Source organism: Primulina tabacum, chromosome 2 (assembly GCF_025594145.1).
Source record: "Primulina tabacum isolate GXHZ01 chromosome 2, ASM2559414v2, whole genome shotgun sequence".
In the NCBI taxonomy this organism is placed as follows: Eukaryota; Viridiplantae; Streptophyta; class Magnoliopsida; order Lamiales; family Gesneriaceae; genus Primulina; species Primulina tabacum.
In genome coordinates, this window is record NC_134551.1 from 8,066,775 (window position 1) to 8,089,691 (window position 22,917).

General features: G+C 32.3%; 4 protein-coding genes and 1 long non-coding RNA gene across 5 annotated transcripts; 3 read left to right on the top strand and 2 right to left on the bottom strand.

Moving 5' to 3' along the window:
- Positions 1-4,077: 4,077 nt before the first annotated feature.
- Positions 4,078-5,900, top strand: LOC142537365 (uncharacterized). The gene is made up of 3 exons (XR_012818532.1): positions 4,078-4,295; positions 5,027-5,089; positions 5,674-5,900. It is a non-coding gene; the product is annotated as an uncharacterized LOC142537365 (long non-coding RNA).
- Positions 5,901-7,929: 2,029 nt separating this feature from the next.
- On the bottom strand, positions 7,930-8,283 carry LOC142537445 (uncharacterized). The gene has a single exon (XM_075642961.1). It carries the CDS (start codon positions 8,281-8,283, stop codon positions 7,930-7,932), a length of 354 nt encoding a protein of 117 aa, XP_075499076.1.
- On the bottom strand, positions 8,284-10,368 carry LOC142537446 (uncharacterized). The gene is made up of 4 exons (XM_075642962.1): positions 10,003-10,368; positions 9,396-9,939; positions 8,710-9,336; positions 8,284-8,645 (listed from the first exon to the last, which is right to left on the bottom strand). Exons 1-4 carry the CDS (start codon positions 10,366-10,368, stop codon positions 8,284-8,286), a joined length of 1,899 nt encoding a protein of 632 aa, XP_075499077.1.
- Positions 10,369-14,762: 4,394 nt separating this feature from the next.
- On the top strand, positions 14,763-17,416 carry LOC142537366 (protein PHR1-LIKE 1-like). Its single transcript, XM_075642902.1, has 7 exons — positions 14,763-15,510; positions 15,591-15,762; positions 15,850-15,926; positions 16,294-16,333; positions 16,654-16,708; positions 16,871-16,940; positions 17,043-17,416. The coding sequence occupies exons 1-7, from the start codon at positions 14,974-14,976 to the stop codon at positions 17,280-17,282; spliced, it is 1,191 nt and encodes a 396-aa protein (XP_075499017.1). The 5' UTR covers positions 14,763-14,973; the 3' UTR covers positions 17,283-17,416.
- Positions 17,417-19,708: 2,292 nt separating this feature from the next.
- Positions 19,709-22,803, top strand: LOC142529258 (UBP1-associated protein 2C-like). Its single transcript, XM_075634733.1, has 6 exons — positions 19,709-20,166; positions 21,149-21,269; positions 21,432-21,575; positions 21,717-21,913; positions 21,998-22,073; positions 22,245-22,803. The coding sequence occupies exons 1-6, from the start codon at positions 20,012-20,014 to the stop codon at positions 22,551-22,553; spliced, it is 1,002 nt and encodes a 333-aa protein (XP_075490848.1). The 5' UTR covers positions 19,709-20,011; the 3' UTR covers positions 22,554-22,803.
- Positions 22,804-22,917: the final 114 nt, after the last annotated feature.

Consider the following 22,917-nt stretch of genomic DNA (forward strand, 5'->3'; position numbering starts at 1 on the left):
GTTCTCATTGTTTTCATATGTAGGTATTTCATAACAACGAACAAATCTAAATTTAAACGAACATTACATCTTGAAATGATTCAACTCATATATGATGCTGAAAAGAAGAGTCATTTCAGAATTCAATTTTGGAATAGATAAATTTAATAAGATAAATTTTAATAAAATTGGTTTCTAATATAATATGCAATATTGCATTATTTATAATTTAAAATTTAAATAAGACATCCTAAGGGACAAAAAGTATACATTGGATGCTTTTGAAAAAATTACACCATACATTAACTCTTTCAAATTATGGAAATCCCGAATTGCATGCATTGAGTGTCAAACATTTCTGATTATTGAGGGTAATATACATGTTCATCATGTAGTTTTAGAAGAAAACTACAATGCAATAATTCTTTAAAATTAAGGTAATTTCGAAATAATGTGTATTTGGGATAAAAAATTTATGATTATTAAATAGTAAATTAATGTACATTGGAAAACTTTGTTGTAATGATAATTTTTAACACTCAACCAATTTTATTTTTAGAAAATTTAATAAACTAATTAAATATTGTATTTCTTTTTTAGTAAGTAATTTGGCGAGTAAATTACTTAAAATAGCAAAATTTATTTTTGGATGATTTACCTCATGAGTGATACTGAACATTGCAATTAATTTTATTTTAAATTTATTTATATAATTTTTACTTAAACTGATTGATATAATTAATGCAAATTTTTTTTAATATAGTTTACTTTTTCAATATAGTTTAGTTTTAATTTGAGTAAAAAAACAAAAAAAACATTTAATACATAAATCACATTTGAATTAATATAAAAATTAATTAAATTTAAAATTGAATTAAATGAATTGATATAATCAATGCAAACAATAATTGAAGTGATCATTTATTGCAGTGCACATATTTCAATATTGAAGATAAATCTTTCCTTTTTTAGAAATTACATTTTGGCGGAAAAATTATTATTTTTGGCAAAAACTCTGCTTTTATATATATATATATATAGATATATATATATATATAGATATAGATTGGACCATGTCAATGGCCCAAAGATTGTGATTTTATTGTAAACACGTAGAAATGAAGTCATAATTATATTAGTTTTTATGTTGATTGGGGTTAGTTTGATTATGCCTTCACAATTGATTGGAGTGAAACAGTTTCACTGTGCCTCACGATTTAAACTTGCTTTTTTTTCTTTTGTTTCTCTCTTTCCGTGTACAGTGAAACATTTTTTATATTTTCTTTAAAGGAGTTGTTTTTTTTTCTTTTAAAGGAGTTGTTGAAGGTTAACGCAAAATAAATTATTCTCATTGCATTAAGGATATATGTATTGGTTTACATTATGATGTCTATCATCTCATTAAAAATCGTATAGTTCATATGTCATATACACATTTTATTAACATGTATATTCTTTCAGAATCATTTTAACATTAACTTGTGGGTCATGTTGTCTACGAATTCATCTTTATTCTTATGTTATATTAAATAAATATAATTTCAAATTTATTTACACAATTTAAATTATTATTATTATTTAATATAAATAATATTTTTTTTAAAATATTTATAACGTAAAATTATTTTATCTTATTTTATGATTGTAATTTATTAAAATTAAAATTTTATTATGAATTTGAAATGAATGAGTACAACATATAAAAATAAATCACACTGGCATAAAATTTTAAAAATATATAAATTAAACGTGAAGAGAAGCTATAAAATACTAATTCAAGAATTGTTATTGTAATGTGACCAAATATGTTCAACTAAGTCGATACGAAGTTGGTGATGCACATGATTGTCACGTATTTCAGAATTTGTCTAGATTTAGTCATGAAATCCTCAGTTTGAGCCCTGCACAGGTTGTGCGAGTTCGTCACTTTTATCGTTATATCAATTTGTCACGTGACTCCCCTCATATTCAGCAATCATGTTGCGCAAATAATGCATGTTAACATAAAATGTTTTAACTTTTTCTGTACCAATAATGAGTTGGAGCTCTGACAATTCTCCATCGAGCTTGGAGCACCTCAAATGCTCGTTCAACATATTTTCTTGCAATATCTTGTCTTTCCTTAAACATCTTCTTTGGATCATCCAGACAAGGACAAGCCTTCACGAAAGTAGCACATTCCGGATTTATTTCATCTGTTAGATAAACTTCGTATATTAAGTCTTGTTGACTATGAAATTAATCTCCGAGGCATTTCCTTGCAAGATGTATTGAATATGGGAGATTCATACAACATGTTAATGTCATTACGTGAACCGACGACACCAAAGAATGCATGACATATCCACAAGTCTTGAGATGCGACAGCTTCAAACACTATTGTTGATGACTCATGGCCTCTTGTAGGTAATTTTTCTATTCTCAATGCATGCGATCAAGGTTGCCCAACATTCCAGGGTAGACCTCTCATCATGCATTTGAAGAAGATGTTGAACATCATTCGCATTCGACCTTCTCAAATATCGATCACCAAATAGTTCAACCATATTTTCGTAGAACTTGAAAAGACACTTGAGGGCACTGGATTCACCTCATGCATAGGTACTCGTCAAGATGGTTGGCTGCATAAGCCAATTATCGAATTGCAGTTGTACATTTTTGAAGTGGTGACAAGCTTTCTCTTCTATGAGCATCGTTCCTCAGTTGAAAATACGATGAAGACTCTGAAGTGGTTTAACTATGTGAAAGAATAACTCTCTTCGCATTCGAAATCTTCTTCGAAATATTTGATCTCGATACACAGGGTTTGTGGACAAATAATCATTGTAGAGCCTCGCATGCCCGGCTTCACGGTTTATTTGGATTAACCTTCTTCTTTGCCGCATCACGTTATTACTTTGATATGCTTCAACTATTTGTCAGCTTTGTTGAAGTATCAATGACATTAGCTCTTTCCTCGGATCATGATCTTCTTCATCAACTTCAACTTGGACTTCGTTTTCACTTGTCGAGCTATAGTTGATGTTACTGAAATATTGAGACATTTTGGAGGAAACAAATTCAAATCTACGTGTTTGCCAAATGACATATTCTTATAATGAAGAATTATAAAGCACAAGGTGTTTATATATAAATATATATATATATATATATATATATATATATATTTATATATTTCAATGGCTACTTTGCAACTATCATATTTGAAATGATTATATTTCAACAACTGCTTTGCAACGATATATTAATTGACAAGATATTTATATTAATTAAAATGAAAATTACATTAATTGAAAATTACAATAACTGAAAATTAAATATTACATCTACTCATAATCTCTTGACATATACGTTTGTGAATAATAAGTTGATCATATGTCATTTGCAAAGTGTCATTTGAAATGATTGTGTACTCTTTTAATTGAACTTTGGCTATGACAGTTTTTGCTTTCATATTCTCTACTTCAAGTTATTTTTGTTTCATTTCAACTTTACCTTTTTACATGCTTGTATACTCAGTAAACTCTACAAACATATTGTCCAAGTCTACTGTAGAGCTTGAATTATTTTCTTTTGTAAGTTTCAATTAATTATACTATTATAAATTAATGCATACGTTTGAGCGAGGAAATCTGGGTCTTACAAGTACAATATTTAACCTCACAACATTGGTATGTTTCAACACTCATTGTCCTATGAATGAGAATTAATTCTGAGTGTTAGCTCAAGTTCTCATAATTATGTTGTTTCATTGAACCAAGATATTGGTATCTCCAATCAACAAGGTTGAGTTACAACCATGAAAACTTTATTTTAAAGATTTTGAGCACATTCTTCTTAACAAGTTATATATTCGATCTCCATCCAAGGATTTTTATAATGAATCCGTTAAATTATCTTATGATTTCACTTAATAAAAAATAAAACATCATTGGAAATTAAGTTTAATATGATATTGTGTATTTCACGTATATGTATACCAGATGTAAGATTATCTGCTAATTAATAAATAGCTTAATAAGTTTATTTTAATAAATTTTAATTATATATAGAATTATGAGTCATTTAGGGGAAACAAACCGACGTGTAGCATGCCCTTCTCCCTTCACAAAAGGAATTGGTGGAACTTAGGAAAATAAGAAAGAAAACAAGAAGAAAAGAAACGGGAAGATAAATCTGCAATCGGCCGAAAAGTTTGGGAGAAAGAAAACAAGAAGAAAATTAAAGAACGAAACGAGAAGATAAATCTGCAATCGGCCGAAAAGTTTGTGGATTTAGATGCCTTATAATTTGAGTTTTCTCCTCTAACAGTCAAAGTGAGTTTGTTTCAAAGTTTATTCTATGTTATATAGATGTGTGTGTACTAATTCGATGGAAATTTTGTGAAGTTAAGATGTTAATAGAAATTAAAAAGTTTGAAAATTCAAGATTTTGTGTGAACTAGCTGCTGGAAATTTGTAGTTTAATTTTGAAATTTGTTTTCTTTATCATATGAATTCTATGTACATTAAAAAAAAATGAAAAATAATATAGATTGAAATGGTTGAAAACGATGAGTTACTGTAATTTACGTTTCATTAATTGTTATTGAAATTTAATGACTTATTATTAGTTGAATTTAGATATATAATTGATTATAGCATATGGCAGTGAAACGGAGATATTATGGTTAACTCTTACAATTTCGAGTGTGAGTATTTACTGAATTCAACTCAAACTTGTGTGGAATTGTGAGTAAAAATAAACATAAAAAGAAGGAGAAGCAGGTTCTGCACTTGAGGGTTAGAAAATACAAACCAAGAAAATTTATGTTCTTTCTACTTTACCTTGAATATCGGATTTTGTAAATATTTGATATAGTAAATGAATAAAGAGAATTATGAATTAGTGTTATCCTAATTCGGACTCGGGGTTGTATTGCGACTTTGGTTGTATGCATTATTGTTTATAATTTTTATTTCAAGATGATATTCGATGAGATGTAATCATCGTATTGAATTATCATGTGTTAACAGAGAAATATTGTCTTGGTTGTGTTAAAAATCAGATTGTAGCAGCAAGAATCAGGTAGGACAACAATAAATATATTTTGTGAACGATATTTCATCAGGTATATTCATTTTCGATGTGAATATAAAAAATCACTCACAGGCAAGTATGTATATTGAAAGTTGTGAAATGAATGATTTGATGATGCTATGTGTTGAATTTATTGTTTCTGAATCAGTGAATTTGATTATATTGTGATTGGAAGTGAATGAATGATGTATTTTGTTAAAGCTAGCTAGTGATTTTATTGTCAACCAGTGAATGATGTATCGGGTTTGAATTATTATTGATGGGCAATCCAGTGGATGATGTATCTGGCTGGTTTTCGATGTTGATCGGTGGACGATGTATCTGACCTTTGATTTGTGGATGTGATCGGTAAAGACCAGTTGATGATGTATCTGATCCAAATTTATTGACGTTTATACAGTTGACTATGACCGATTGTTTGTGATTATTCATGGAAGAAAATGTGAAATATTGTAAATGGTTTTATTTTCATAAATTATTTGGTTTTCAATAAATTCAGATGAGATGGGTTGAGTATTCATAATAATATGTTTTTCAATTGATTAAATTTCTACATTTGAATGACTGTGAATGTACTATGCGTTAGCTCACTTTTTCATGGGATTTGTATTTCAGGTACGGTTCAAAAAAAGGGCTAGAGATTAGCGTGATCTTGTAATAAAGAGAGCAGAGCAAAGCCTTCTGTAATTTCTGACACAGTAGTTTTGGAAAACATAAAATAACAGTGTATGTAAATTATCATGTGGTCATTTTAATTTAAGAATTATGATGTAATTTTTAGAATTTGTTGATCTTTTGATGTCGAAATGTAGTTGAGATATAGTTTGTTTGTCCTTTGAATTTTTAAAAAAATGTAAAAAAATGTGGCAATATTAGGAAATTTGAAATATGGTCATTGTAGTTTAATGTGAGATTAAATCTCCCGGCCTTTACACCAACTATCATATATTTTAATTTTGTGTCATATTTTAACATTATATTTCTATTTTAAATGAGATACTTCCACAATTCGAGTTACTTAAAGGACTTTATGACATTTTTGAAGTTACGCAAACTTTAAAATATTTAAAGCGTTGTTAAATTTGAAATCTAAACGCTAAAACTTATAAATCCAACTCAAAGAATTAATTTCTTTCGACTTTGGATTTAAGGACAATTGTTTAAAAATTTAAAACAAAGCTATAATATAATTATAAAGTTTGAATTTAAGTGTGCCAATTAGAAAATTCAAACTCAAGATAAATTTGGATTTTAAACTTGAAAGCTTTGAAAATTTTGCATGTAGAATTAAATTAGATGGAAAATAGAAAAGATAATGATGTAGTCAATCTTTATAATCAAAGACTTCTCCAACAAAATTGGATAAGCATAATTTTACAAATTCTAAGCGTAATAATTTATAAATTCAAATTCAAGATTTTAAATATTGTTAAGTTTGGATTTAATCATTCTTGTTTAAAGAATTCAAACCTTATGAATTATTCTCAAATTTGACAATATTGTATTCTTCAAATCTATCACTTCAGCTATCGTTGGATTATTATTGAAACTTACATGTTTTCCAAATTTTAAGCATTATAACTTAGAAATCTAAATTCAAGATTTTAAATATCTTGCAAATTTAGATTTAATTGTACTTTCTTGCAAACTTTAAAACTTGGAAACTTGAATTTCAATCACATATAAAACATGTTGTATATAATTTATACATCATTCTTATGTCCATCATAAGTCACTAAAGCTACATTTTTCATTCCGCAAGATATACATCTCATATCCTGTATTATCATCAATGAATATGATGAATATTATTTATCATATTTAAGGAGTCATATAACTTTTCAGTGAATGAATTGAGACAATTTATGTTTCAATGCATATCATATTTGATACTGTAAAATTTTAGACATATGATTGATTATCTTTTTCAATTCATGGTCTAAATTTAAGATCTCAAGTCTCATTCTGATAAAAAAAAATATTCTTAAAATAAATACACAAAGTAATGAATTTTTGAGCCAAGAAACTACTCGAATAGGCTAACTCATATTCATGTGTTTAGCATAATCCTCATGGTTCATATATTTCAGTATGGTATTTGCATATTGCAGAGAAAAATCAACATATTCCTAGTTCTTCCATATCGAAATTTGAAAGAACGTCAAATTTAAGAATTATAACAAAAATAAGCCATGAAAAATTTCAAAACCTGATATTTGAAATTCAGTAATTAACAAATCGTCGATATTTTCGCGAGACTGTATAATTTGAAGTCGTTCTTGTTCATAGTCAACATATCTTTGAATTACAAACCAAAAAGGAATAACAATACAAATTTCATCCTAAGATTGTTGGTGTGAATTATCCAGGAACACCTTCACGGGATCTGCAATATGAAGATAACAAGACTTAAGAAGCTATGTTATAAAATTAAAAAGTCCGGGCAAAAAGAAAAACTATTTGGCCTTAAGATGAATTTGTCCCACATATGGTGCTCACAGGTTATGACAATCATATCTCATGATACAACGACTTTCAACTTGTGATAGTAGCACGACAAATCACAAGTTTCATAACTAAAAAATGAATCAAACTCTATTTTGTGAAGAAAAAAAGAAGTTCAAAATGAATGCAAATGATCTTTCTTTGTTTTATCCTCTTAAAGTTGATATTATGTTGTTTCTCTTGTATTGATTTATTCAGATGAGTTGCTGTGAAAAATTCAAAGGCGTATAGGCAGGGATGAATCTAGGATTTCTACTCTGTGGGGGCCGCTTCAAAATACAGACAAAATATTAAAAGAAGAAAGACAAAAATTCCATCAGTTATATTCAACTAAACATAAATAGTACGTTTTTAACAAGAAAATTTCTAACTAAAAGAAATTCGACGTTCCTTAAAATTTTCAAAGTCTTCAATAATAGTATCTATACAAATATTTTTAGCAATTTCTCTTTCAATAAATATCATTAATACATCCGAGAGAAAATCATCCTCCATTTTTCTCCGAAGCCTAGTTTTGACGATATTCATAGCTGAGAATGACCGTTCTGTAGTAGCAGTAGAAACTGGAAGAGTCAGCACAAGCACGATCACTCTAAAAACAAGGTCATATGTAGCAGCTTTTTTAGTCTTCACCAACCATTGACACAACTCGGAAATGGTTGAAAGACTTTTGTAGTGTGACCCTTTGACTACATTATGCTCATAGTGCTTCAACTGCATCTATAACCGTTCTTTTTCTTCACTAGTAAAATCTTGTGGATAAAATTTTTCAACCAGTTTGCATATATCCATATATCTCAATGAATCACTTGCATTTTGAGGATTTAAAGCAGAACTAAGCATGAGTAACTCCATCGCATCTTCACTAAAACGCACATTAATTTCTTGCAGTTGTGAATCTATAGTGGCATAAAAAAATTTTACCCTATAATGATGCTCAACGGTGAAATTGCCTTGATGACGACGGGCTCGACATCGCCTATCAACATACTGAGCACTAAAATCAGGAACATCAATGTTACGAGCCACACAAAAAGACTTCACTTTTTCAAGAAAATCATCCCATTTGTCATCCCTTAGCTCTTGAATTAATTTTTTTTGTAGATGAAACTAGCTCCATTGCATTCAAAATATCTTGAGACTTACTTTGCAATATTTGACAAAGCACATCTGTGATCTCTATAATCTCGTTCATTAGATGCAATATGAATACAAAATCAAATGAATTCATTTCATCATAAACAGACGTTGCTTCTGCTCTTTGGGAAGGAAGTCCATCTTCCATAACTTTGAGCAATACAGTACATGCTGCACTAAACATCTTGATCAAGCTCGATAATGATCTAAAATGAGAACTCCAACGCGTATTAGCTGCTCGTTGTAAATTACATATCTGATTAAGTCCACGCCCTGTCTCGAGTTCATTAATAGAAATCAAATAAGCAATGTCATCTGCGTGAGCTTCTTTCAATTCATCATTATGCTTGCACGAAGCACCAACCATATTAACTATGAAAGTTAATTTATCAAAAAACTGATGAATGGGAGTTATATTTTTTGCTGCCGCAACAAGAGCCAACTGCAATCGATGGGCAAAGCAATGAACATAATAAGCACTCTTACAATCTTTCAGAATCAAAGCTTGCAATCCATTGAACTCACTTCTCATATTGCTAGCACCATCGTAACCTTGACCTCTAATATTTTGGACATCCAAATTGTAATGACTCAAATAAGAATATATTGCATTCTTTAATTTCAAAACTGTCGTATCTGACACATGAACAAGCCCAAAAAAAGGTTCTTGTATGCATCCATTTTTGTCCACGAACCTAACACTATAGAAATTTGTTCTCTTTTTGACTCATCACGGGCTTCATCGATGACTATGCAATACTTGCTGTCTGCAATTTCTTCACGAATTACATTTTTCACTCTCACTGAGAACATGTGAAGTATTTGCTTTTGAATATCATGACATGTATACTTGGCATTTTTCGGAGCTTTATGTATTGCATCTGAAAGCTCATCGTTATACAAGGCCACCACATCAAGAAATTCAAGAAAGTTTCCACGATTAGATGAATTAGAGCTCTCATCATGACTTCTGAAAGGAACGCCCTGAAGCGCAAGCAACCGAACTACATGTAGACCAACTTTCAATCGAAGGCGATTCCTTGCAACTGCTTCTGAGCTAATTTTGTTGAAAAATCTTGGTATATGTTGAGGTTGGTTCATTAAATCCTCACATGCTTTTTCAGCCATACGATGAGGTGAAGATACATTATCTTTCCCAATATGACATTGGAAAGAACATGTTTTTCCACTTCGAGCCTTCTTCCAATTATCAAATCCAACAACAGTAAATGCAGTTTGCTTAAGACATCAAGATGGCTTGCTAAAGATAAAGCAAGGAAAACAGAAAGCTTTATCTTTTACTGGAGAATACTCCAACCAAGGAAAAAGTTCATACCAGGATGATTGAAACCTGCGGGGATGAAGATTGTTTTTATTTAGTGGATATTCTGAAAGTATAGGCTGGTATGCTTTCAGATTTAGATAAGCCCGACGAATTTCTTCTTCCTCGTTGGGAGAGTATTCCCGTATTTGTCGACGTAATCCTGGATCACGCTCTAAGAAATTAAGATCAACCCATGCACTTTCAACCTTTCTTAACTTTTGATAATGAACCTTTGGTGGAAGATTATCATCTGATAATATAGATGGGGCTGTAGAAATGGGAGGATCTAGTTGACTAGATCTCTTCCTCTGAAAGAATTTATCAATTGTACCAGATTTTTCCATTTATGAATAAAATTACACCTGACACAATAAATAAAATCTAGTCATTTAAATATACTAACACCATAAATAAAATATCTGCAATAATACATTATCAATACTCACTGCTAAACTTCAAAATCTCAACAAAATATAATAAAAAAAGTGTATAAAAAAATATAAACAAACAAACATCAAAGATAATGTATTAATGATAATGTATTAATGAAATACTGGTTGAGTTTTTAAGCAACAAATACTCATAATGTATTAATGAAATATAAAAGAGATTTAAGGAGCAGTATTTTTGAATTCATGGCTTCCTCATTTATTTATGTTATCTATTTTTCATGACCCCAGTTCTCAAATTATATACCTTTAGTCAAATTCTAAACAAGACCACATACTGAAATTGAATTAGCACTAAATATCCATTTTCTCATTTAATTAAATCGGCAATTGTGCATGTCATTTGCTAAGTCTTAACCATAAATTTAAATAACCTTTCTACTTAAAAGTCATACTAAGTTGCCAAATTACATTGGAACTCCTCCCGAAAACATTCTGAAATTTCATGAACTTGATTACTGAAATTAACGAGTAGCGATTCAGTTCTTAGGATCATCAAACCAACATTAATAAATTATATTTTATGACACCAAAACTTAACATTCCCAAATTCACTTGTTATCCTTTCTAAACTATTTGCCAACATATACATCAAGTTTCGAAAATAATACAACAAATCAAAAGAGTAATTGTGCTTATCTTAAAACAGTTGAAATTACAGGAAAATAGGAGACGAGTAAATTTTCTTCCTAAACCCTGAAGCCTGGATTGTTCCAATCTACATATGGGGCATTGAGGCACCCTCTCCAAGCGCTTCAACGCCTCTCCTCGAGCGTTAAACAATCTGTTTCGAGTTTTATATATTTCTTGTCTTAATTTCTATTCATCAAGCTTTAAAATTATCTAACACTAATATCCGGTTCCAGGGCACAGTTTGAGCTCGGTTCTTTTAGTCGTCAATGTATCTTGCACAATTTGTCTTACATGTCTGATTTTAATTGCATAAACTATTATTCTTCTTGCTAATTGTATTGAAGCCGAATATATAAATCTTAACAATTATTTGCATTATTGAGTAAAATATCAAAAGAAAATCTAATTCTTTACCACGAACATAGTTTCAACCTTAAAAGTACAGCATCTAATTCTTGAATCGATTTGAGATTTTTGAGAACAAAAATCAGATGAGGAACAAGAGTTTGTTTGAATCCTCTAATAAGGTGATTCCAAGTTTGTTATTTGTTCATGCAATTTGATTCTTCCCTTCTCCCCATTTTAATAAAAAGCAATTAACATAGCATGGGAATCTATTAGCACATTATTTCCTTTGCCGACTCAATTTTGTCATATGTAAAAAATAAGCCCTTTTAGTATAGGGTTAATAAAGAGGTCGGGTCGATTGAAACCATTGTTTCATGCACGGACGTAGACAGGAAATATTTTGGTCCTGGGTTGAATGAATTCATAAACAACCAAGATCTTCCATATGAATCTCACTCCCCTCATTATCTATTTGTTGGAGACGAAGCTTCTTGTGTAGAGAGAAGCCCCTGTGAGACGCTATGAAATATACTCAAAAAGATGGGCTAAAAAATGGGCTGAAAATTTTACCAAGTTGAAAATATAAGGCTAAGATTTAATATATAAAAACCCAATCCATACTATTAGGTTGGCCCAAAAAAATAGCCTGGGCTGGAGCCCACCCCAGCCTTTGGGGTGGCTCCGTCCCTGGTTTCATGTTTCAGATGATGTCTCGAGTTCGAAATTTAATTGTAACAAATAATTATCAGATAAAAAAATTTAATAATAAACAAAAAATTTGTCTATTTATTTTTACTGCTTGGAAATAAGTTTTACTTGATCGAAATTGTCTGACCACACGTATTTGCGAAGCATAAAATGCAGCACAAAATGAAACAAAGGATTGTATTACGTAGAGTGATGGTAATCCCATCTTGGTCTAATTATCTTATTTGCACACACTTTTTCATGTGTTTATATCAATTATTTTAGTATATTTAAAATTATTATATGTCAAATTTTAATATTTGGAAAATAAAAAAATACTCCAAAAGGTACATAAGTGTATAGGTTTGAAGTTTAATACAAACATAATTTTGAAATAATATTAATGTAGTACATGAGTTGTGACATTCTCTCTAGTAAACAAAATAACGATGTATATTTTTCAAACAAAATAACAATATATCAAAAAAAATAATTAAAAACAAGTAATTTAGTACTTCGATTTCACAAAACAATCAAAATAGTGACGTGTTTTTTTGTCAAATATAAAATCTCACGGCCCTGAAAAATATAAGTATATATAATAACTAGTTATAAACAAAATCATAAGAATAATCCCTAAAGAATTTTAATACATATTCCCAATAATTTATATTAATTGACTTCACTCATCACACAAAAAAATTATAAAAAAATAAAAAATTATGCAAATACGCGACGTATGCAGAGACATTTATACACACACGTATACACATATATGTCATCTGTATATTTCTATGCTTGTGTGTTTATATATACGTCCAGGTTTTGGTCCCACCATATATGTATTTATATATATGTATATATATATGTGATTCTTCCTTATCGGAATTGGATCAGGAAAAATCTTAATTCTAAGAATACAATTAAGTCGTTTGAGAAATCGAAGGGTCAAAATTGGGTTGTATCATACATGCACATAATTTGTATGAAGAACTAATAAACACAAAAGACAAAAACTTGTGTGAGACGATCTCACGGGTCGTATTTTGTGAGATGAATATTTTATTTGGGTCATCCATGAAAAAATATTACTTTTTATGCTAAGAGCATTACTTTTTATTGTAAATATCGGTAGAGTTGACCCGTCTCACAAATAAAGATTCGTGACTGTCTCACAAAGACCTACTCTTAACAAAAACTGTAAGGAAATAAAAGACAAAATTCATAAGCCATTATGAAATTAACATCATCGACTCGTTGCGTCTGTCTGGCCAATATATATGTATTTTGTGTTGAAAATTACCAAGTTGTAATTAATTCTTTATACATGTTTCCAGCTTGACACCAATTATTGAATAATGTTTTTGTTTGTTGCCTTTCGTTTGTCAGCTTCATTGGTTGCAACGATCCGGTTAGAAATGACTCATTTTTTCATCAGATACATATAAGTAAAGGTTCTTTTAGGTCGGGTAAATGACAATTCAATAAAATTAAGTAGATAAATACAATGAGTTTAGGAGATAAAGTTCCATTAAAACCTTTTCTTGGAACTCCTAGTGGTTGAGGAAAATTATGAAGTAAACCGGGTAAACTGTAAACATTATTTTAATACCAATTTATTTTATAATTCTCAGAAGGGTATCATCCCAAAATGTTAGCTTAATGATTGATATACGCTCATGAATTTATAAGCTACTCTTTATGATATTTGTAATATTGTCGACCTCTTAAAATGCCTACGTTTTTCACTCATTTTTTAGTATTCAATGCATGCATCATGCACCTTAATTCAGTCAATAAAGTTTTTTATCAACACTGATCCGATGGTAGTCATTTTCTAAGTCGCCCTTTTCGCCGACTCTCAACGAGAGAACTTATATTATTGGTCAATTAACGATTTTATTCCAATAATTTTCATATATTTTTTTTTGTAATTTCAATCCATTTTTCATCGGAGTATTGATGTAACATCGAATATGTCAGCAGTGTCTGTAACTACGTCAGCAATTTTCAGTGTCATAAACTTCATGTCATGTCATCATTTTTCAACGTCACATCAGCAGCTCAGTGCGAAATATCTAATTTTTTTTTAAACGCAAATTAATGGACTCAATCGTAAATTATTGGACAATAAACCAAAATACAAAAGACTTACAAGTTACAATATAAGAAAATGCAATTCTTCTCACATAAATATCTACTATGGTTTTTTCAACTGCTCCCATTACAACTATTAGCTTGTGCTTTTTTTTCGTTTTAGTTTTAGTTTGATCATGTTTTGTAACCTTAAAATTTTCAAATTTTTTTCCAGTAATCGTGACAAGTTTAATCATATATTTAGTTGGTGTCAGGTAAACAATATTGTTTCATTCATTTCCCAATCAAAACCCTCCAAGGAATGGGGTTTATAGAAAAATGTATATTTAAACATGTCGATGGGAAAAACAAAGCTTTTTGCAACTGTAAATGCATATTGAGGACTATAAAATTTGTTTGTTTTACCACTTTATTTAAAAATCTGTCATTGGGACCAAAGTTCATTCCTATCCGGTTAAGGAATAATTAAAGTGATGCATTTGAATAGTTGACATATTCATTCTTATATTTGAAGACTCGTGGCATATATATATTTTTTTTGAAAAAAGTATTTCTTGACAGATACCAGAAAATGAACATTTCTAGTGTGCCGTGTACATGATTCAATCTCGTACAATCCAGCAAAGAAACCGATAAGAGGCAGAGATTTGAATATAGTTTCATTCTGTTATTGTTAGCCTTGTAGTAAAGTTTTTGCTCAGTTCAGTTGATATATATATACACACAACTGGATAAATGAAGGGGATGCCGCAGTTTGATGGGTTTTTCAGTGATTTTGCAACTGAATTTCCAGATTATTTTCCTCAAATTTATGGAACTCAGTATCAATCTGCACCGCCTACAACAGAAGATGCCACACAGCAGCAGATTGTGTGGCCTGATCATTCATCCAACACAATGATCAGCAGGTTAGAACCGCAGGCTCCTGCTTTTTACGCAACCGAAAGTTACATGGGCTTATCTGAATTTGGTTCCCAGCAAGAAAAGAACTCCACTTGTTGCTCCCAACAATTCAACAATTCTTACACAAAAATACCGGTGTACCAAGAGCCTGGTGATGGCTTCATGGGATATGCACCAGAAAGAAGTGAGCCCGATTTTCAACCGAGCAACAGCCTGTCGATTTGGCGCCAAGGTTTGTATGATAATCCATTTGAAAACTTGTCTATGGGTGAACAGCTACTACGCCTGAAAAACAAGCTATTGGGTGATCTTGATGATTCAGATAGGAGAAGCCCTTCTGTTCCATTCAATGAAAATCAAGATCTTAGAGTAATTGTCCAGAATTCACTTGTTTTAATTCTTCGTTTGATGAAATGGCCCTTTGTCATTTTTTATGACATCTTTCACAGGTGTCACAAAATTTATACTCATCTCCTTCTTCATTTGCGAAGCATCTAAGATCGAATAATAGTATTTCTTTGTCACCCGGAGCTGTCTCAACTAGCAAGACTCGAATCAGGTGGACTCAAGATCTTCACGATATATTTGTTGAGAGTGTGAATCGACTCGGTGGTCATGACAGTAAGTGATCCTTGAATTAGCCACATAAATTCTTTTCGGTAACATCTCTTTTCCCAAGAGATAAATTTGATGCTCCTTGTAACATAGAGGCAACACCAAAGGCAATACTGACACTTATGGATACTGAGGGCCTGACCATATTTCATGTGAAAAGCCATCTACAGGTGCAGATTTTTCTGAGCTCTGATAGTCAAGTAAACTAAAGAATTTGATTTATTGATAAGATTTGCTAAAATATTCTTATGATGAAATCGTTGTAACGCTGAAACAGAATCGTCAGATATGTGGCAAAATATGATTCTATATTCATGTGTGTGTGTGTATATATATACTCAGCATGTACTTTGAAAATGTATGAACAAGGAGCTATGAAATTCACTTCTTAAATTGTTCCTTCTTTCTTTTCTGTTTTCTAACCCGGTATCAAGAGCCATTCAAGGCTACCACCTCTGTTTCAATGGACACTATACTCCCTAATTCCAATATCGTTCTCATCATATGTTTTGGTTTTGTTCTTCATTTTCTTTGCAGAAATATCGTAACGCAAAGTTTATACCAGAATCTGTGGAAGGTATGCTTTAATCAGCTTCATTGTTTGTAAAGAAAATAATACTACTGAATTAAAGGCAACTATAATCTCTTCAGAAAAAAACACGCCTTGTTTTCATATTTTCTCGTCTTTTTTGCCTTGATAGCCCCAAGAACTATCACAATGTTTCCAACATTTGTAGATCTTCGCTAAATTATAACCATTGGAAATACCTACTAGTACATTGTCTGAAAACAAAACAAGAAAAAAATAAACAGTGATACCTGAAAATCTCAATGAAAGTAAACGAAGGGTCCAGAATGAATCTGAATTCTGATGAAATTCTTTTGCTGATCCTGCAGAAAAATCCGAGAAGAAAATTAGTACAAATAATGCAGCACATATGGACATCAAAACGTAAGATTCTCATGTTGTTTGCTAACTAAAGAACAACATCAAATTTTATCTTCGATTTTTGCTCGAAACTATCCATTTTCTTTAGGATTCATGATGGTACTGAACAAGTAAACATGCTGTCCTGTTTTTGCCTCTCAATATGTGTCGAAAATTGTTTTACAGAGGAATGCAACTGAAGGAGGCGTTGCAACTCCAATTAGATGTACAAAAGCGTCTTCATGAGCAGCTAGAGGTATCTCTAACACTTATCAAACATTCATCTCTCTTTGCCACTGTTTCGTTATTGGACAAAAATCTAAGTGGCCCCTTTTCTTTTCTCCTTTTTCTGGAGTAGTCTCAAGGAGTCTTACAGATGAGGATTGAAGAACAAGCCAAACAATTGAAAATGATGCTTGATCAGCAACAAAAAACAACACCAAGTTTCACGGACTCGACTGATCCGAACAACAACGAATGTCCTAGTTTTAACATCTCGGCAAAGATGCTTGAAGATCCAGAGATCGTCAATTTAGACAGTTGTGACGATGATAAAAAATTTCCATCCGAAAGGCTTGGTTTGAACAAGAGTAATTGATCAAATTCATCTTCAGACCAAGTTCATTAAACTACTGAATGCGTTGAAAAAGCATACTTCCAACTCTTCAAAACCAATGAAATTATATCTTACCGTGCATTAAAAATACATAAATTAATATTTCATTGATATGAGATGCTCATACAATGTGTATCATGAAACCTATATTTGGAATACTGTATATTCTAAACAGTTCCTAGTCGATTCAGTCGCCGCTAAGAAGGATAAAGACCGCTCGAGTTTGAGATAAGTATCTGCGATATGAGTACCATGTTTCATTGGTAGGAGACATTGTGATGTCTGAACATGCAGATAGGTGTTCCTTGTAGAGTGCACTGAAAAACCCTCCATAAAAGACTTTCCAAGTGGTTCTCACTTATCGAGTGGAAACATCATAGTTTATGGTAGTACACCATTAGTCCTTATGACCCGGGACAACATTGTGACTCTATATGCTAACATTGCGCTTTGACTTGTTTACCGGCTCATATGGGATCATCAGATGACAATGTTGGGTGTTTTGTCGAAACATATAGGAGTCGATGCATTGTAGTCGGGGATTCACCGCTTACCTTCGGGTATGGATATCTTATGTGATCTCATGTGTATGTAGTTTGAAATATCTGATCAGAGTGTTGGTGGTAATTAAGAAATGGGTTTATTATATTACACCATCGATGCAACTATGACATGACACATAATATCGATTGTTTGACAGTTCTCGATATACCAATAGTTGTCGAATCGGTCGGGATATATGAGATGAAGGGATCGTACTGTATGCTAACCATAATGGAATGATTCTTGCAGGCACTATAATTTGATACCTAGAGAATTATGTAAGCGATTTTTCTAGGTTTTTTACATGATTGGTTGGGTACTATCTGACTTGAGTTTTGACGTTCTTATTATCAAGGAGTTGATAAGTAAGAATGAAGCAATTGATGTATGCTTATATAAGGACATGTTTAGTCATGAATCACATTGAGATGTGAGCTAGTTGTATCAATGAACCATTGAAGGTAACACACGTACTAGCTTTCTAGATCTCGTTGAGAAAGAAATTAATTAAATGTGTTGAACGACTTATAAAGGAGTTTATAAGCACAAAAAAAATTAGAAATATGACTTCTATAAGGGGAATATAACTTTTAATTTGTGGAAGTGTTCCTAAATTAAAAGTTGGTCAAATAAATAATGTATTTCAAAATTGTGATTTTCATAAAAATTGTTATGAACTTAATTAAATTAATTCAATTGTTAGATTAATTAAACACTGGTGGACCTAGTAGAGTCCAAATAATTGAATTAATTCAAGTGCTGAATTAATTAAATAACATTGGGTCTTGTAGAGCCCAAATTTTAATAATTATTCAACTAATGGGCTTGAATAAATTCAAGTAATATTTAATAGATCTCAAATGTGTTTGAGATATTAAAATAATAATCTATAAACTTTGTAAATGTTACAAGCCCAAATAACATGCTAGGGAGGTGAAAGGTTGGGAGTCACCTTTTTAAATTAAAGGCTAGCATGCCTTTGGAATACACGACACATTTTGTAAGAATCAAGAAAAAGCTTCCCCCTCTTTCCTCTCCCTCTTGGCCGAAACATTCCACCTTATTTTTCAAAAATTTTGCTTCTTCATTTTAATGAATTGATAGCATATTTCTCAATGAAAATACCTTACATTTTCTAGTGCAAGTGTAAGGTGATTCTAGATTGTTGGTGGTTGACTTGATATTGAGCAAAGTGTGTTCAAGGGAAGCTGATAGATTTGTCTACCATTGAAGAGTTAAATTGTTTAACAACTTAGTTGGAATCATCAACAATCTTTGTGATTGATAGGTAAAACACTAGAACATCATATGTATGTGTTTTTGGTATTTGCTACACACTAGTGAGGGATGCTCGATTTTTACTCATGTAAAATGCTATTTTAAAACTTCCGCTGGGCATTCCGGGCTTCCGTAACCGATCCCTTTCACGAACATCCATAAACAAATTAATGTCTATTTATTTATCACATTTACTTACTATTGATGTTGTTTTTAAGATGTATTGTTGAAGCATTTTATGTATTATTTAAATACCAAAATATTGTATACAAAGTGTTTGATAAAATAGTTCAACCAAAACATGTTTACTCATTCAACTTGCATATCTTTTAAATATTTTCCAAAATCTTTAATCGATTTTTTACGATAGATCCGTTTGGTTTAAAAACCAAATTCGATTTAATTTCTCGATGTTCAATATTTCAAAAACCGAATTATTGTAACTCAATGTTTATCCTCAGGCGATCATTACATGTGTAGGCAATGCTTATACAAATAGGATGAAATTAGTATCTACACGAGTCAGATCGAATTTTCCGGTAACTCGAACTAATTAGAAAGCAATGCTAAAAAGTGAGAACTAGAGTTATTCAAAACAGGGGAACGCGATTTTTTCTATTTCGCCTTTTTCCTTTCTGGTGGACAAGCTTGGGAATGCGATTTTAGCCACCGTTATCCGAATATTGAGTGAAACTCTGCCATTTGGTCCTTCCTGGCCGGAAAGGGTTTCGGTTTCAGACTTATCACGAGCTCGAGGCTACCCGCTGGCGCTTACACGCACAGATTCATATTCTCGTTGCAACACTCCTTGCCTGGCCTGCGACTGAGCGGCGCGTGAAGTGAAGAAGCAGACAGATTTTGTTGAAAAAAATAGGGGTAGGATCCAAAAAATGGAAGAGATGAAGAAGAGGAAGCTTGAGGAAATCGGAAACGGGCAGGTGTTGCCAAACTTAAATGAAACAGCTACGTTTTCAACCGTTGAAGAATTACGTGCGCTCCTCGACCCGCTCGCTAAGCCGCAGCTTGTCGATCTCCTCTCGAAAGCGTAATACTCGCCCTAACTCTATTTCAGCGCCTTATAGTTTTTACGTATTTTCTCTATCTTGGCTTTCAATATTTTGTTTGTATTTATGAAATAAAATATGGTTTGCTGGAACCGTTGTTGTTCCTTACAGGCGTTTGAATTGACGTATTAATGCTTTTTGCTAGGAAATTTATCGTAACAGTTGGGTGTTTGGAGGATTAGATAACTGTTATATATGAAGATTAATTTCGTTTGCTTTTATAAATATATGTCAAACAGGCATCCTCTACACTATTTTCAAATACCGTTTTTGTAGGATGAAGCTGTTGACGTGGTAAATTAGGGCTTATGTTCCTATTTTTTTCTTTTTATTATTACCTTGCCCGGAGGGTTACTGGTGACTAAAAGTTTATAGGTAGTGAATCTATTAGTATTTTTATGATAATTATTTTTACTGCAAGTTTTTTTCATTCCCAAATTTTGTTGTATTTGCCACCACCTGAGAAATGAATCTACTGTATCTCCAAGTCTTTGGGGTAGAGTCTCTATTGAACTAGGGATTCTCACTGAAATAATTCTATATTGATCTGAGGGACGTGGTTTCATGTAGATGAGGAATTTAAAATATGTAGGATTGGATTGAAGGAAACATTTATAAATGTTAGTTCTTAATCTTGGGTTGTGGGATCAATTACTAAGATGTTAGTGCATTCTGGGCTTTGAACTAAAATGGTGCATGAATTTTCTTATCTTTTTCTATTTAGCTCTTTATTTGTAATAGAAATTACTCATCTTACATGGCTATCTCTTTGGTGCTGCCTTAATATTTTATCTTCTTCAGTCTATTCACAAGAATGTTTTGTTAGAAGAGGGCTATGCAGTATGGATGCTTGTTTGCATTTGAATGTTTTATGCTCGGGGACCATTATCATGTTCCTCCTCGTGATGTGCTGTGTGTATTGACATTGTGTGTGGGTGCTTGTTTGCATGTTCTGGCGTGAAGAGGGTCACAATATCCTTCTATTGCTGAAGAAATTAAAAGTGTTGCAAGTGCTGATCCTGCCCTTCGAAAGCTTTTTGTTCGTGGTTTAGCATGGAATACTTCTTCAGAAACTTTGTGTGCTGTGAGTGATTTGGTGCCTGTGGATTGTATTTTGTGTTTTCTTGTTAACTGCATTCTGAGATACGATCTCTTGGTCACTGGAAGAACTAACCACACATGATATCATGCTTTGTGTAAGAGTAACCTAAACCTTACAACTTATCGACATGGATGACTTGTCCAGGCATTTCAAGAGCACGGTGAGATCGAAGAGGGTGCTGTAATCCATGACAAAACAACTGGAAAGTCTCGTGGTTATGGTTTCATCACCTACAAAGATATGGAATCAGCTCAGAGAGCACTGAGAGCACCTGGAAAGATGATTGACGTGAGCATAATGATTCTTTTGACGCGAATGAAACAACAAATACTGTGTGCTGAATGTGTTTTTATAATGTTCAAAGCTCCCTGCTCCCCCACCACACATACACAGCTGTCTTCTCGTCTCATTTTATCCTGTCTACCTTAGGGTCGTATGGCTGCTTGTAACCTTGCAAGTGAGGGGTTGAACAACAGCAGTTCTACTCTTGATCAAGCCCAAAGGAAGCTTTATGTTGGAGGCTTGTCACCTGAAACATCTAGTGAAATGTTGCTTTCCTATTTCGGAAGACATGGTGAGATAGAGGAGGGTTCTGTTGCATATGACAAGGACTCAAACAAATCTCGGTAAAAAGGCATCTGGTATTTTCTTTCTCATGTAAACAGTTTTTGTGTTGGTAGATCTCATTAATTTACTTGTTTTACATGAAGTGGCTTTGGCTTTGTTACTTACAAGACTGTGGAGGGGGCGAAGAGAGCTTTAGATGACCCCCAAAAGATACTCGGAGTGAGTAAAGTTTTTAGAAATATGGAAGTCTTGCGTCATAGATTTCATGAGTTTTACGAATAAAACTGCAATGAAAAGTTGAGCTTTTAAATCCGAAAATTAAATCGGATGTTGTGGTTAGATGGAAAGAGTTTAGTTTTACGTTAATTCTTTTCCTTGCAATTTTTGCAGGGAAGAAATATCACGGTGAAGCTTGCTGATAATTACAAAGGCAAAGTGACTCCAGCTGGTGTGGTTCCGGTTCCAGTACATATGACTGCTGGCTATCAGCAGAAAGCATATTCTGAGACTGGAGCCTCTATTGGTTATTCTTATTCCCTATCTATGGCGTCATTTGGTTCCTACACGAGTCTCTCTGCAGCTGCAGCACCCTACTCAGCTCAGCCACAGTATTCTTATCCCCAATTTTCTGTTAGGAAAGATGCCTCACCATCGCCTACGGCATATGGGGGGTACCCATATTACATGCCAAAGCAATAGCAGCTCGATCTCCATGAAAGCATGGCACTTCATGACACCTCTTATTATCACTTCAAATGTGTTTACCTTCTCATATTTAAAACTTGCGGATTTTCTCCATTATGATCTCTGCATGTTTATGCCATCGGTATTATGATGAGGAAGGTAGTGATTGTGAGCGTTTTACCAGTGAGAGCTTATGTTTTTGTGTTCGTGAATTGGAAAACCATTCGAATTTTAGTTCATGGCAGTAGAGTTGGGCATTTGAATTCGGGTTTCATTTAAAAAAAATCAGGTTCGGGTTAAAACCCTAACCTGACTAGTTAAAATTGGGTCGGCTGTCCGAAAAACCAGATCGGGTACTCAAAACCCGTTTAAAAAAAAA